General features: G+C 29.0%; 2 protein-coding genes across 2 annotated transcripts; both read right to left on the reverse strand.

Moving 5' to 3' along the window:
- Positions 1–414: 414 nt before the first annotated feature.
- On the reverse strand, positions 415–5,179 carry LOC110641544 (developmentally-regulated G-protein 2). Its single transcript, XM_021793323.2, has 12 exons — positions 5,016–5,179; positions 4,707–4,802; positions 4,513–4,580; positions 4,273–4,349; positions 3,735–3,915; positions 3,486–3,542; positions 2,945–3,019; positions 2,471–2,590; positions 1,687–1,857; positions 1,257–1,370; positions 964–1,134; positions 415–787 (listed from the first exon to the last, which is right to left on the reverse strand). Exons 2-12 carry the CDS (start codon positions 4,774–4,776, stop codon positions 692–694), a joined length of 1,200 nt encoding a protein of 399 aa, XP_021649015.2. The 5' UTR covers positions 4,777–4,802; positions 5,016–5,179; the 3' UTR covers positions 415–691.
- A 1,395-nt stretch (positions 5,180–6,574) lies between these two features.
- On the reverse strand, positions 6,575–8,055 carry LOC110641526 (telomere repeat-binding protein 6). Its single transcript, XM_058150942.1, has 3 exons — positions 7,106–8,055; positions 6,916–6,972; positions 6,575–6,793 (listed from the first exon to the last, which is right to left on the reverse strand). The coding sequence occupies exons 1-3, from the start codon at positions 7,208–7,210 to the stop codon at positions 6,635–6,637; spliced, it is 321 nt and encodes a 106-aa protein (XP_058006925.1). The 5' UTR covers positions 7,211–8,055; the 3' UTR covers positions 6,575–6,634.
- Positions 8,056–17,721: the final 9,666 nt, after the last annotated feature.

The following is a 17,721-nucleotide window of genomic DNA, read 5'->3' on the forward strand; positions in this document are numbered from 1 at the left end:
TGAACTAGAGCCATGCAGCTCCTTAGCTGAACCGATTTATCTTGAATCAATTGGCCATTTTCTTCACTAAAATCTATTTAGTTTTACTTAGATAATTATGTTTATAAGTAAAATATAATATAAATTATATTTTCACAAATTAAATAAAATAAATTAATCTTAAATGTGTTATCATATTATAATAATGTATTATTACCATAAAATTGCGATTGATTTTTAAAATAAAATAAAATTGTATACACTACCAAAAAAAATAAAAAAACTTAATTTCAATTTTTATTTGAAATTTTCTGATAGCATTATCATACATTGCTACATTATTTAAATTGTGATCTCTAATGGCAAGTGCATGAAAATAATGAAGTTACAATTTAGTGCCAGTACATAGATTGAAAAAAATCATTGGCTGCAAAATCCAAAAGAGAAGGTGATTCTCTTTATCTTTCATTCCTTCGAGCAAGAATCATATAAATGATGCATATATCATTATAGTTCTAAAAATCATGAACATCTCCGAAAATACAGCCTTCAAACTATGTAAATATATTAAAGAAAAAAGAGGATAATTAGAAGACCACCAAAAGGGTTTATCAAAATTATAACATTAAGTATAGCGGCGACACTCTGCCACTAGTATTTCATCCAGTGAAGCACAATATCCAGAAGATCAGACCAATGCCCAATCATAATGTTACGTCTTTAAGGGAGCTTTCTTCTCTCTGTCAGATATTCGAGCAGGAGCAGTTGAATGTGATTTGAACCGACCTCTACCTCCATCTTCCTTTTCCTGGAAAATTGCAATAGCAGATACAGGAATTAAAACAATTATAAAGAAGAAAAAGGAAATCTCCAAGTCTAGGAAAAACTGAATGCTTGCATATTTCCGAAATCTTGAATATCAAGAAATGTGGCTAAAATGGCTACTGAAATCATTCAGACATCAAATTATTAAGTTCTCATCACCTTTTTCTTGACAATTTGAACCACATCCTCATCTTGGAGAACATGACTAAGGCCACAGTGTTGAGGGTAGTGTCGTGCACTCAAGCCCCACACAAGAACATACTTCACATCCTTCACTAAACTCCTGTGTATGTGATTACAGAAGTCTTCAACTGTGCAGCCACCTCTATCCTATTACACACAACAAGAAATAACTAAAATTGCAAGAAACAGGTGAAATTCACAAATAAAGCATAGATCCCATACATAATGTGCATATTAAATAAAGAAGAGATCTAAAGCATGCAACATACAACTGAAAGTACTACAGGATCAGTGAAATCAGGTTGCTGGCCTTGCGGTTTTGTATAGACTCTCACTAGGCCCATTTCTTCCCACATCTTTGCAAGTAGTCTGTCTAAGTTGAGCTGTTTAAGAAACACGAAGAAAAGGGTCAAGGTTTCTTGAGCCATTCACATCATTTTGTAAATTTTAGCACAAAAGTTTGTTTAAATCATTTTTTGTCTTCCAAATAGCTTTCAAATGGGCATTTAACAGAATGATAACATGTTTTTTCAACATAAAGAAACCAAGAATCAATTTTTTTTTTTTTTTTTTTTTTTGAGAAAACCCAGAATCAGTGTTTGTGACCAAAAAAAGTGTGCCTTCCCTCTTTATGTTCCGTTGCTGCCAAGTTACATATTAGCACCATAATTTAACAGAAATAAGATATGCAGAACGTGCCTTCAAATTGCAGCTAATGACAATAGAATTTGGTTGGCGAGCTAACTTGTCCACATCATCAATACCAATAACATCTATCTTGTTGTAAACATATATACATTTCATGTATTTGCGGTTACCCTCAATGACATCGATGAGATCATCAACTGTGGCATCCTCACGAAATAGCACCTACATCCAACTCATCAACAAATATCATATGGAAAACTAAAAGCAATAAACAAATATATAGAGAGAAGGCATTTCAACATTGATAATTCCACAAATCTACCCCCCAAAAGGCAAGAGGAAAAAATGAACAAGATTCTAAGAGAAGAAATTAGTATATATAGGCTCCTGCAAAACATGAAAAGCTTTTATAGGCAGGGGAACAATTGATTTAAGAACATTTCAAATCATCAAACTAACATTGATTTTGCAATTTGGCAATATAACAAATTATTATATGAAGAATCATGCTTTAGTTAGAAAGCCAAACTTAATTAGGCATGAAAATATAATTAACTTGTCTATTTGTCTAAAGGAGACGTGTCATATGAAAGTGAAGAATTAATTAGGCTGAAACAAGCCAAAAGATGTAAAAAGGAAAAAAGAATAAAGTATAATAGTCCCAATGCCCCCATCTGTGTTTTCTCTATGTCACTACTGTGATTAGAATAAGTTGTTTACAATCAACCATTGAGTAGACTGAACAGATTTGACAATAGAATCATTTTTCCTATGATTTTGCTATACTATCATCAATGCAGAAAGTATAAATGACATCAGCACAAAGAGGAAGTACCTCTGCATTGTGAATTTTGTATTCATGTAAAATTTGATAACAGAGCTTCTCATCTACATGAGTTAAAGGTATAGTGCTGTTGAAAGAGATGCCACCAGTTTTTTTCTTCTTGAAGTAAATCTGACAGAGAAATCGAAAAACAAAATTACACCAATAACCACAGATCCTTAAAGATTTAACAAATGATTATCAGCCACACTGAAAGTGATCTCCATGAAATAAGATCAGGCCTAACTGGAAGTGAGATACCATTTCAATAAGTTCAACTTCAAGCTCAGGGAAGTTCTTTGAAGAATAAAAATTTACAAAATTACAATCTTAAGGTGAGAAGAAGTGAAAAGCTTGAGGTGGGAAGGAGATACTCTGTAACGATGAGAACCCACTATACTTTATCAAACAGTAATTCTTTGATTAATGATTACCCTTTAAGTTGTCATTGATACTTAAATCTGCATCCCCAATAGACAAACTTACTTGAGGTGGTCTCTTGTTCAAACGCAAACCCACAGCTTCCAGTTCTCTCGTCAATATTTGCCGATGGCCCTCACTCTACATTTATTTGTAAACAGGTTAACTGATGTAAGAAAATGAAGGTAAAAAAACAGAAGATGGTGAAGTACAGCAGTAGGAAATAGATTAAATTACAACAGTTTATGCAGTTAGAATTAAAAAAAAAAAATTGCATGAAACAGCAAAGGGCGGACAACATTTCTTTTTTAGCAAGCAAGGGATTTGGAGTAAAATCAAGAAGCAAATTCTCATATTTTATTAAATATTTTTAAAAAATGAGGGTGGAAACAGATAGGAAGTAGTTTGACCATGACAAATACTCACTGCTGAACAAAGCAAACCCTCTTTAAAGGGAAAATTAATCAAACTAAAGATAACAATGCAAGAAGTCAACAATAAACAGTCACATTTGAGATGACAGGAGACAACAAAATGACTAGCCACTGTATCCATTCATCAGCTTGCAATGGTAGCAAAAAACCATTTAGGGTACATAAACACTTACTTTTGAGGCATCAAGAACCATCAACACTATGTCTGAAGACTTGGAAACAGCAATAACCTAAGAGGGAAAAAAACAAAGTTTTTAAAGTTCTTATGATACACAGCCAGAAGAGCAAAAGGATAGATAAACTAAAGCAAAGCAAGAACCATATTCAATTCAACAACCATCATATCCTTCTATGAACCTATCACCCCTTGAAACAGGATGGCAAAACATAAGATGAGAAAACAAGCAGGTGATGCATTGTACCTGTCTTCCACGTCCCTTGCCTTCTGAAGCACCTTCAATAATTCCAGGAAGGTCAAGCAGCTGAATTTTAGTATCATTATAGTGTATAATACCAGGAATACAGGTAAGTGTTGTGAACTCATATGATGCAGCTTCAGAGTGAGTGCCAGTTAACAATGTCAAGAGAGTTGACTTCCCAACACTGCATTCAGAATAGAAATACGATTTTAATTGTCAGCATTGTCAAGCATATCTGCACACAGGCAACTAATAATGATAGCATCAACATTATTCTATTATAATTCAACGATATTAAAAAAAATCGCAGGAAAAAAAAAAAGCAATACAGATTACATTATTACATTGGAAATCCCAGTATGACAATAATAAATTCCTACGGAAGTCACCAAGCTTAACTGGTATTGGGAAGTAAAAGTTGCATTCCAAAGTGTCAATAGTTCCTAATCAGTCTATTTGTGTTTCTTGCATGAGTATGCTATGTATTAGTTACCCACATACACACAAAAATGTAAAATTTGCAAACCATAAAGTTGGATACCTTGGAAATCCTATCAGTGCAACACGTCCATGGCCATATTTCGTAACTTCAAAACCATCTCCACCACCGCTAGAACCCTGATTCAAAAAGGCAAAAGTAACCAAATCTTTGAAAAATCTAAAAGCAATGGAAATAAGCCAAAAAGGTAGTTACTGCATGCTAGCATAACCACCATAAATTTCACATGCCACTACCATCTCAAACAACAACCAATGCAGAGGAAATAAAAGAGTTGCATACCTTAGGAGGCTCCAACAGTTGTGTCCTTAGCTTTGCTATCTTTGCCTTGAGCTGACCAAGATGATACTCTGCATATTAATTACACTAACAAAATAAGCTCAAGAAAATAAAACTTTCACTTCAATAAGAGATTAGGAATTCAACAGCATCAATTAAACATGGACATGAAAATGTGAGACATGTAATTCAATAACCTGTAGCTTTATTTTTCTGGGTTCGAGCCATCTCGGCTTCGATTTCTTTAATCTTCTCGATTATCCCCATTCTCGCTTGATTTTAGCCGCCACCGTCTACAGAAACAACAAAAGGTTCAAAAATTTTCAGGTTTACAAGCCTCGATTCTAGCAGGATTAGTAATTAAACGAGTTCAAGCCCATAATCAACAAGCAAAATAGTAATTCCACATGTATAAGCTTTAGCCAATTCAGTTTCTTAACGTAAGAAATGAAATAATTATTTATAAAAAAACAGAGAGATATAGAATCGTCTGAAGAACGACTTACCACACCGGAAGTGAGCGAGGGCGATCCCAGGAGCTGAGATGAGAAGAGGAGAGTGGCAGGTACAGTAGAGATGGTGATGATTGTTAACATTTAACGGACAGAAAGGAGAAGACAATTAGGGCTTTGAATTGAGGATTTATCTTGAGGCCCATTTTGTAGAACACGAGGATCCAGATCATTCCTTTGAATTTCTTTCTTTTCTTTTAAAAAAAAAAGTTTAAATTGCATGAATTACAGTTGAATTCTTTTTGGAAATCTAGAAAAAAGAATCAAGATTTCGTTTTCATTTTATTTTATTTGATGATTGTCATTTTTTAGAACAGATAATTATCATATTTACAATGCATATTATTGACAACATTCAAATTTTCAAGAGTACATCTGATAATAATTTTTATAAAAATTTCATTTATAAATCAATAACCGTTAATTTTTAAAAAAATTAATTTAAAATTATAGCATTTAGTATAAATAAATTTTTTAAAATTTTATAAAATTTTTAGTATTTAGTTTAAATGAAAATTTATTTAAAATTCTTAATAATTAATTCAATTGAATTTATTATAATTAAATTAATTTCATCAAAATTAATAGAATTTTCAAATGAAGTTTAAATTTAAAATTATATATATTTCAAGTGAAAAATTATTCTCTTATTATACCTCATTTCATTTTATTTTATTTATTCTAAATATAAAATTCATTTTAAATAAAATGAATTTCAATATACTAAACAAATAAATTCATTTCTAAATGAATTTTATTTATAAATAAATAAATTTTATCATAAAATTGAATTAAATAAGACTTAAATCTCAGCGGATAAAAATTTAAGAATACAAAGATTACTTCAACTGCTAACCGAAATAAGCTCTTGAACCCAAAACATCAATAGCACATAAAGGCTCAATCACTAAGCCACACTATTGAAAAAAAAATCACCTAGTAGCACTTCAGGTAAATTTGTTATAAGAATATAGAGCGGAGATGAAACGGTGCATTGGAGAGTATTGTTAGGCAGTTGATATACACTATAAGAATATAGAGTATTGTTAGTTTGTTGAGAAACCGTTAAAGAAGTTGTTGAGTTTGTTAGGCAGTTGATATATGTGGGAGCTGATGCGTTATTCATGTAATTGGCTCTCCATGATGCTGGGACTCTATTGTAAGCTGAATAAATAGTAGATGAAAGGATGGTTCTATACTTGTATCTTTTCTAGAATGGAAGGAAAGAGTTTTCTCCTCTCCAAGTCTCTCTTCTCTGTTATTTTCTGTTCTTGTGTCGCTTCTTAAAATTCACGTAACAAAATTCAACTTTAATTCCTCATCTTTGGCAATGGTGTCGAGAGGCTAATCCTTTTCATTAGCTGGATTCAAATGATACTCTCTCAGGGGGTATAAGGTACTGAAACTAATGAAATTTTCTTACTGATCCACTCTCCTTGGTTTAATTCTAGTTACAGACTATACGGTTGTCTTGTCTGTTTGGATATCGACTGTTCACTGTGACCACCATCAGTCACCATAAGAGGCAGCAGCAAAAGAACAATCATCAAATGTGGACAAACTGATGTGCGTTTATTTGCAATTTATACAACTAAAATCTACAAGTTACAATGTTAAAAGTAACCTGATTGTTTTTCATGTACACTATTTCCAGCCACCTTGCTTGAGCTTAGACTTGGTGGAACCGGTGACTGCATCTCAGCAAGCTCTCTAACCCTCAATAAAATCGGTTCAGGAATCGGCATTGAAGTGACATTTTTTCGGGAATTTATCTACATTAACCACAAAAATAAAAACATTAATAACAGCGTGAATCTGCAGAGGATCTATGAAAACAGTTATCCTTGAGCCACGACTTGGATGGATGAAGGAAATTATAGATGTGGTTGCTCACCCCTTTATTTGAAGATATCTGTGCAAGGCTAGCTTTCTGTAGATTTCTCCATTTACCCTGAAAATTAAATTTGTTATCAGCCAAAAATCTAATTCATATCTAACACAAGAACTAGTTGCAAGGGCAGCTAATTCCCTACATTTACGTGAATTTCTTTATGAAATACCGTGGGAAGGTAATACAGACATACCTTGAGATCAACAGAGGTGCGATACGAATAGGATGCAAATGCAAGCCGTTTGATCTCAGACCACCTTCCAGCCCCATGCCTGGATACACCCTCAACTAGCTTCATAACATTAGAGAGAGTCCAGGCTCGATGATGTTTCCTTCTAATTCCACCTTTGGATGTGAGCACAGTAACTACATTATTGTCTGAATCCCCAGTTGAATCTACTTGTTTCAGCACCTTATGGCCCTTGACTGCGCCTGTTGCTGAGAACTGTATATCTTTGTCTGGTACACCTAGGAACTGGGCAATGAAATATGTATTCCAATCAGGAATACATCAGCTTGTGAATATACAGTGTGAAGGCATTAACCCCGCTCAAAAAGGGCAAATCATTATGTCATGCGGCCAAAGAATGTGAATATCTGGAACAAAAGCACGCTAATCAGCGAGCAATCCTGCAATTGGCTGCCATAAGCTCAGAAATAGCACTCCAATGCCATGAGAACCATATTCTGAGTTTACTTCTGGTAAAATGCTAATTGTACTTCTAGATTCAAAACCTCAACGTTCTCCTCAGGGTAAATGTCCAAACCCTCTCACATTCACCTTTAACTCTTAATGAAAGGAAATACAAAGCATCTCTTGGTTAACAAAACCAAGTTGAGTGAAAGATTTTAAGGAGCATTGTTAAACCAAGTCAACGCCTATTTATCACTGATGACACCCACTCCTAGCTTATGTTGTGCAATTCCCAATTACTTCTAAAGACTTCCAGCCAAATTTAAAGACAATTTTTCTTAATTGTTCGTCTTAACACTTGAAGCAATTTTCACAACTTAAATCGTTGCACATCTCCATCACATGCATACCATATCATTGCCTCAGAAAAATCAAATGAAGGACCGTGGACAAGTCCAAATTATTGCTTGAGCACATCTCCCACAATAATAATAATAATAATAATAATAATAATAATTAAATAAATATTCTTTCAAATTCCATGTTCTTAGTTATTTTATACACATAACTGCTATTTTGGACAGTCTCACTCAATTGTTCGATGCCAAAACCTTAGTCAAATTGTCTTCCTCAGCAACTCAAAATAAAATTTAACAAAACCATTACTAAAACTAGAGATACTTGAGAATTTAGCTGAACAAGCTACAACATGATCAATTAGCTGCTTGGATGAAGACAGAGCAGAGTAAGTTTTCCCAAATCCAGTTTCCTCAAACTTCCCTTCGTCATTACCCTCAACTCCAACCTCTGTTTCCGTGGAAAATCCAGCACATGCAACTTAAATACACAAACTGAAAACCCCAAACAAAAGTGAACAAGACACAATAAAAAGTTAATTCTTTTCCTTTTCAATATTGAAACTTTATGCACCACATGCAAATGGCAAATAGATCCAAGCTCACTAAAATAATGACTAACTTTATGAAGTTCATTTATATCACTTCCCAAAAAAATTAAAAAAAAAAAAAGAAAACAACATACTTTAATTCACATACTCCACAAGTTAAAGTTCCCAATTTCCAAATGCTTTCAACTAAAACCAAGCTAAAGTCACCCTAAAGTGTTTAACTATCTGCATGAACACATAACAATAGTAAAATAAATCTAAAACAATTACATAAAGTCTTAGCAAGCCACTAAACTACATAGATGCAATAGATAATTATAAATTCTATCACAAATTACAATTGACACCTCAAAAAAAAAAAAAAAAAAAAAAAAAACACACCAAATTGGTTAACAACCTTAAATTCCAATAATATGGCAATAAAAACAAACCACCACCCTTCCCCAAGGAAGCTAGATTTTCTATGCGCATAAACTAACCCCAAAAAATGGAAGTTCACACTTAAACATATCTGTACAAAGCTAAATTCAATTCAAACAGTTATACCATGAAACAGAGACACAGTATGCAAATAAAGATTACATAATTGTGAAAAACAAACCCACAAAAGTACATTTCAAGCTCAATTGAAACTGAGCTCACTAGAAACACTTAAAATTTGACAATTTTATGCATAATTTAAAACCAAAAAAATTCATCAAAAAATGCAACTAAAAATTTGTAAGGAAATAACATAGAGCGAGTGATGACTCACTATAGGAGTATGTGAGTGATGAGGAAGAATGAGGTACCTCAGTTCGATGCAACTAAAGAAATCATTAAGGTAATCAATTTCGGCAGCTTAAGTGATTAAGTAATCAAATGAATTTAGAGAGAGAGAGAGAGAGAGAGAGACTTGTGGGACAAGAAATGGAAGTTTTGAGTTTGAGTTAGAGTGGAGGGAGAGAGAGAGAGACGTGTTTGTGAGAGAAATTTGGTTGTGGCCCTTTGGCTCGCTATTCCAGTACGCTGTGTTTACTGTAATACAGTTCCAGATTTGAAACTTTCTGTGGATTGAAATTTAATACAAGCGCGTGGATTCCGCATTGTTTTACATTTTTTGAGCCTTGAATATTCGGTTAAGCCTGTCCAATCTGGTTGGGTTACATATGATTCGGATTAAAAATTAAATTAATTTAATTTAAAATTAAATTTACTTTTAATTAATTTAATTAAAATTAATTTTAAATTGAACTAAATTAATCATTTTAAATTTGAATTATTTTTTTTAAATTTAATAAATTAAAATTAAATCAAATATCAAAACTAAAAAATTTACACTTTGAGCTCAATCTTTTCAAACCATTAAATCAAATCACTTATTTCAATCCACAATCAATTCACACGGAAATTGCATTTATTAAGCCCACTTCTACCATTTTAAACTTATTCCCCAGTTCAATAATAATAATAATAATAATAATTTATAGTATAATCATTTTTAAAAATATGAGATTTTTAAACACTCATTTCTTTGGTATTGATTAAATAATTTTAAAAATATTTACATATTTTTTTCAAGATTTATATGTCGCTAAAGAAAAAGGAAAGAGGTGAGAGTAGTGAAGGTCAAAATAACAAGGTAAATTTTTTTTTATTATTTACAATTTTAAAGAATAATAATAGAATGTCATTTATTTATTTTTCAGCCTCGATATAAAGTGAATTGGAGACAATTCATTAGATCTCCGTTGCGAAGGCAAAAGAGGAGTAAGCATTATAATTTAGTTTTCTAAATGAACTTTGATTTTTATATTATATATGGAGAATAAGAAGATAGCAAATTAGATAGGGTGTAGTCAAATTTGCACAATTTATTTATAATTTTTATATAAATTTAATTGTTTAAAATAATTTTATAATATATCATATATTAATTTTATAATAAAATAAATATTAAAATTTTAAAAAATTGACAAGGAAATTTCGAAAAATTTTAAAATTATAATAAAAATTAATGAAATATATAATATTTTTATTAAAATGTTAACTGTTAAATGATGAAAATTAAAAAAAAAAAAGTGATGCCAGCATTTTAATGGCTTTGATTTAAATGGCAAAATTTTTTGATAATTTTAATTTAAGATAACTTCAATATATAAAACTTCAAATTTTGATGAGATCCTTTTTCATGGGACTCTGAGTCCTATATATAAATTTTTGGGATGAAATTTATGTATAATAAGAGTGATATGGTGTGTTAACTGGAATTTAGAGTTTGAAAGGGCTGTTGCTTGCTAAAAGAATTATTGAACACTAAATAAAAGTATGAAAATAATTTTTTTTCAATAAATATGAAAATAATTATTAAAAATGAAAATTGATATATAATAACGGTATTAACAATGCTTTATAAGGCAATAATAATAATTGTAGAGAAATAATTGCACTTTAATAGGAAATAACTATTAATTATTAATTAAAAAAATTAATTAATAATTTAATTTCTTTATGTAAAGTGCAACATAGTAGTACGAAGAAAAATTTGCTTTCTTTACATATATAAGTTAGGGAATTATCTGTACTTTTATACATAGCTAATAATAATTTTAATACAAAATTACAAATAATAATAACTAAGCTTTAATCTCAAATTAATAATTTTAATGTATAATTAATTTTAATTTATATAATTTTAATCATAAAATATGAAAATAAAATAATATTTTAAAATTTATTATTAATTACTCTGTATTTTATTTTTATTTCTTTTTATGGAGACTAAACTTATTTCATAATAAAAATAATAAAAAAATATGACAATATAATAGAAATATTGATTAAAAATATAGAATAATTTGAGGTTGGTTAAATTATGTTATCATTTTCATCATTTTAAAATATTAAAATTTTTTATCTCCTCATAATATATTAAAGATATATAATGTAAAGGTAGTACAAATGAAAAAAATAAAAATAAAATTATATGTATGCACGATATAAAATTATAGGTATGTTCCATACCACTTATTTAATTAAAATTCTAAAATCACTTGGATTCAAACTGATCAATGCTACAGGGCATGAACTAAAGAGGCTAAAATCTCACCTCTCTTTTTCTCTCTATCAATTGGTGTCGTGGATACAGTCTATGAGATTCCAGTTCCGTATAGAAAGTTGACTTTTCTTTTGCTTGAGTAGTTTGTGTGATGAAGGGAGGGACTGATCTTGGAGGTTGGAGAAGCATTCCCAATCGTCTCAAGCCTAAGACTTCCGAGGCATATCAGCCCACCTTGCCTTTCAGCCTAATCCGTTTTCTTTCTGGTTGAGTGAGGGATAAATATATGTTAATATATTATAAATTACCTAAAAATAATAGCTATTTATTATAAAATTAAAACTACACTAAAAATATTATATTGAGACTAAAAATTATTTCAAAAAGTTATTTGTTTATCTCTATATCTTTTTATAAATAAATAATTATTTATCCTTTTTACTGTTATCCCTAAATATAATTAGTGACAAATATAAGGAAAAAAAATATACATATATTTGATAGTGATATAACTTTCAAAGACATATTTTTCTGTATTAATAACTTGTAGGGGCAAAAAATTCTCTCTCTATACATTTTTATAAACTATATTATTTGCTCCTAAATCTAATATAGAGACAAATTAAATTGCTTTTAATAGTTGATATTAACTATTTATTCTGTTACTAAATCTCTTTTCAAAATCAAATTGATGTCTCTATAATATTTTTTTTGAAATAAATTATTTTGTCTTTACATATTGATTTTTCTATATCACTAATTATCAATAACATATCTTTTTGTTTCTAATTCATTTTATATATAAATAAAAATTTGGATTTATATTTATTGGTATACCATTAACTTTAATATAGATAATTATATAATTAAAAATAAAACATTATAGTATAAACCATTTTAAAAATGAAGAAACATATAAATGTATTAATACCATCAAAAAATAGTACATATACATCAGTGGCACCTCCGTTTGCTATCATCATGCAAACTACAATGTCCCAAAACTTAATATAGTAAAATATAGTAAAATATATTGTTCTGTAATCTAATTATTATGTATATTTCAAATAGTTGTTCAAAAGCCATTCCTAGAAGATAAACTTCATGAATAAATACTCAAGTGGTATATCTACAACATCAACATGTTTGTCAAAAATGGAAAAACAAAGCACAATTCAACCAACATTCATGATTGGTATGTAATTAAACAATAATATATTTCAATTTCAATAAAAATAAATCAATAATATTAAATTTCCTTACAATGTCAAAGAGAAATTAGAAGCTAGAGAATGTGCAAATGGAATATGCTGCCATAGTTAGTACCCAGAAAAGAAAATCATTGAATTTAATGATCAATTGAAATCTAGAATTAAAAAATAAGACAATATTTTTTTAACAAATTAAGTTTTTTAAAAGTTGCTAAATCAAAATATAAATATGATATATTTTGTAAATATAAGTACAAAATCAAAACCTTAAAGCATAAATCAAGTAACAAGCATTGTTCTTAAAATTTAGCTGTGTATACATTTTCACATATACATATGCAGCATAAATCATAACAGAAAAATCACAACTTGATTCTTCTTACTAAAAACTAAAGCCAGAGTAAGGTTCTCATAGGTAATCAGGGAGTAGTCTAGTATAACAAAGCTTGGGATAATCCTAGCTACAACATTATTTAATTACTAGATATCAATGGCATAAACGATAAATCTTATCACTAAGGAATCAGTAAAAGCCAAAATGTTATTGCCTACAAATTAAACCCGTTGCAGAGTCTATCATGGTATTATGGCTAACTTGAATGTATCAACATTATAATATAGATATGGATGGCTATCAAGCATGTTATTCTGGCAAAGCATGTATTTTTTAACAAGATGCTGGATAGAATATAGAAAATAATGAAATATCATGCATGCATGCATACCTTGATCAAAACTGTTCTTTCTTCTGCAAGTATAAATTTGGTAAAATGCATTCATTTATATAAATTTGATCAAAACTGTTCTTTCTTCTCCAATAATTGAAAATGTAGGAAACAATCCAATAACTAAACCAATTGACCAAAGAAACAAGATATCCGATTGAACCTTTCATGTTTATGGAAAATATCTGAAATAAATCAAGTTATATAAGTTCTCTCTAAATGTAAATCAGTTCATAAGTCTAGTTTATACGATGGCACTAAATGCTTGAGATTCCATTCTATGTGTAGGCAAGGTTCTCCAATAGTTTCTCTGTTACTGTTTGAATTTTCATATCAAAGTTTATGAGATTATATGAATTAGTCTGACTATTTTGAAAGATCTGGATTACAATGCAGATTCTGGATCTGCATTTAGCAATGACAATCCAAGTTTTTTATGGAGTGTCAAATAGTTCAATTATTTTATGTTTTAGCAGGATCTAATTTATGGGAAGCCATTAAATGCTTGAGATTTCATTCTATGTCTAGACAAGCTTCTCCAATAGTTTCTCTATTTACTGTTTGAATTTTTCAGATTAAATTTTATGAGGTTATATGAATTAGACTGTCCATTTTAAAAAATCTTGACTATAATCCAAATTGTGGATCTGCATTTAACAATGACATTCTAAGCTCTTTATGATGGATTGTTAAATAGTTGAATTATTTTATGTTTTAGCTAGATTGCTTGGTTAATTTTAGTGTATTTAATAAGTTGCTTCAAAGCTTATTTTGATTTCCCTTTAGTTAATTTAGGCTTGCCTGTTGTTTGTGAGCATTTATTACGTGTTTTGGGCATGCTCTAAATGGTTAAGTGCAATGTAATTTTTTGCAGGTTTTTTTTTTTTTTTAGTATTTCCCCCTTTTCGGTTTCGCAGCCTAGCTTCTTCAGTGTGTTTTTAAGGTATTTACTTGCTTTCTTAAGTTACATTTTCCTTGCCCGATTTCTCTTTAGTTAACCTAGCTTTCGTGCTTAGAAGTCTATCAAGTCTTTTGGATATTGTCTAAAGGGTTAGGGGTTCTTGCTATGTGGGGAATGCATAGATAATATGATATGGATTATATAGGATGTAACTTTTTAAGTGATAAAGAGTTAAGAAGGGATGTATTTAATTTTTAATGTAGATCATAAAGGATAATAGCTTTAAAGCAATAAAGATGACATAATCAATAGATGGCAGGATTATTAGGTAATGGCAAGGGGCCCAATATATGCATTCCTGTATACCTAGGGCCAAATGTATATACAGTGTGGTGTAGATCATGAAGGACATTATCTTATTGGTTTAAGATCTTTTCAATTTGTATTGATGATTAAATAATTTTAAAAATCATTTACATATTTTCACAGGATTTATATGGCACAAAAAAGAAAGGAAAAATGTGGGCATAGCAAAGGTCAGTAGCAGTGGAGATCAGAGTAACAAGGTTAACTTTTACTTTCATTTGTTTATTTTTTACTATTTATAATTTTAAGTGATAATAGTATAAGGTTATTATTTATTTTTCAGATTCAATATAAAGTAAATTGGAGATCATTTATTAAATCTCCGTTACGAGATCAAGAAAGGAGTAAGCATTTTAATTTTAGTTTTTTAAATGAATTATATATATATATATATATATATTATGACCTTACTTCGTTATTGGAGAATAATAAAAAGATAGCATGAATGAGAAAGGGCTAGCCAAATTTGCACAATTTATTTATAACTTTTATATAATTTTAATTTTTTAAAATAATTTCATAATATATCATATATAAATCTTATATAATAAAGTAAATATTAAAATTTAAAAAAATGAAAAGAAAACTTAAAAAAATTTAAAAATCAAATAAAAATTAATGAAATATATAATATATTTTTTAAAATGTTAATTTTTAAATATTAAAATAAAAAATGTGATGCCAGCATTTGATGATTTTAATTAAGATAACTTCAATATATAAAACTTTAAACTTTGATTAGATCCTTTCTCATGAGACCCTAAGTCCTATAAACTCTTGGGATAAAATTTACATATGGTAGAAGTAATATGTTGTGTTGACTGGAATTTAGAAATTGAAAGTATTATTACTTGCTCAAAAGAAATTATTGAACACTAATTAAAAGTATGAAAATAATTATTAAAAAATGAAAATTGATATATAATAATAGTATTAATAATGCTTTATAAGGCAATAGTAATTGTATAGAAATAATTATACTTTAATAGGAAAAACCTATTAATTATTAATTAAAATTACTATTAATTAATAGACTAATATCTTTATGTACAGTGTCACATAATAGAACCAAGACAATTTGCCTTATATATATATATATATATATATATATATATATATATATATATATATATATATATATATATATATATATATATATATATATATATATCAGGGAATTGCTCTTACTTTTGCACGTGACTAATAATAATTTTAATACAAAATTTCAAACAACGATAATAACAAATAAGCCTCAAACCTAAACTAATAAATTTAATATATGATTATTTTTAATTTATATATATTTTAATTTTAATATATAAAATAAAATAATATTTTAAATTTATTGTTAATTACTCTGTATTTTATTTTTATTACTTTTTATGTAGATTAAACTTTTTATTTATCAAAATTTTAATGAAGATTTCATAATAAAGAAAAAAAAATATAGCAATATAATAAAAATATTAATTAAAAATATAAAATAATTTGAGATTGGTTAAATCATATAATCATTTTTATCATTTTAAAATGTCAAAATTTTTATATCATCTTAATATATTAAAGAAATATAATATAGAGGTAGTGTAAAAGTAAAAAAAATGACAATAAATTATATGTATGTACTATATAAAATTATAATGTAATAAATATATGTTAATGTAGGAGCGGGGGCGTGAGGCAAAATATCATCTATTAAAATTATATAAAATGCACTGGTAATACCCAGGAAAGATGGTGGAGTCACAATGGTCTCACTTAAGTACCACCTCCTTAGACAACATTTTCTAGACATGCACTTCATACAATAGAATCAAACCACTGGTAAGTACCGTCTTCCCATAACACTACCACGGTACTAAGGATTTATACCACGAAGACATAGATAGACAAGAGTCGCCACCCGGGTAATAACTGTGACATATTCAGTGTTTCTTCCGAGGGTCATGGATGGCAACTTACTCCTTGCAGAGTTTTCAGAACTGTCGTTACCATAGCCTAATGTCTAGGTTCGAGATATTGGGTACGTAAGGGGAAGGTGTTAGGCACTCCTTACGCCAGGTCTAACCTCGTTGATTCGAGTGTCAGTCCTCTACTAATGTTTCTATAAGTCTTGTTTAATATTCTTTTATTAAACTTTATCTTAAAAAATGCAATTCTAATCTTACACACGCAAGTAATTCACAAAAAGGTTGTTGTTTACACACAATTTTCATGCACAAATAATTCTTATCTATGGGGTTGCTAATTATTTAAATGATATTTATCAAATGACTAAAATTAATTTATTATTGAGAATTTAATTTACAAACAAATTCAATTTCAAATAACCCTATGTTTCTATTTAACCTAATTAATTAATTAATTTTCACCAAGTTATCCTAAGGATAATTGAACTAAGTTAATTATGTACATGTGTAATTTATTCTAATATCACATAAGGCCCAAAGAATCACAACCTAATAAAGATTTCTAACATGCAAATTTATTTTACAATTACCAAGTATTAAATTAAATTTATTTTACATGCCAATATTAGTTTAATTTACAAAGTATTTATTTAAATTAATTACATGCAAAAGTCAGTTAAATTAAAACAAAGTTAATTTTAATTTACCAAATAAAAATTATATTATTACTACAATTTCATGCCAATGATTGTTCAAGGAGTTTAGAACTATTTACTTGTTGGTAAATGCAGTTGTCATTGGGGTAAGCTACCCTTAAAAAAGGGTCTTCTCTTCTAGTATAGCAATGATATCCCTGGTTTACTCCCGTTTAGCTCCACATAAGCTCCACGCAAATGTCCTCTTTGGTACTTACCTTAGGGCTACTTACCAATTTTATTTGTAATAAAAAAAATAAAGAAACTAAAGAAAATAAAAGAAATAAAGAAAATATTAATAACAATTTACATTGGATTCTAACTCTAGTCTCCTAAAGGGTTAAGATTCCTAATTAGTTACAACTACCTAATGGTCTAAATCTTCTAACATGATTCAAACACTTCATAACACTTCTTAAATTA

The sequence above is a fragment of the Hevea brasiliensis genome, chromosome 1 (assembly GCF_030052815.1).
Source record: "Hevea brasiliensis isolate MT/VB/25A 57/8 chromosome 1, ASM3005281v1, whole genome shotgun sequence".
Classification (NCBI taxonomy): Eukaryota; Viridiplantae; Streptophyta; class Magnoliopsida; order Malpighiales; family Euphorbiaceae; genus Hevea; species Hevea brasiliensis.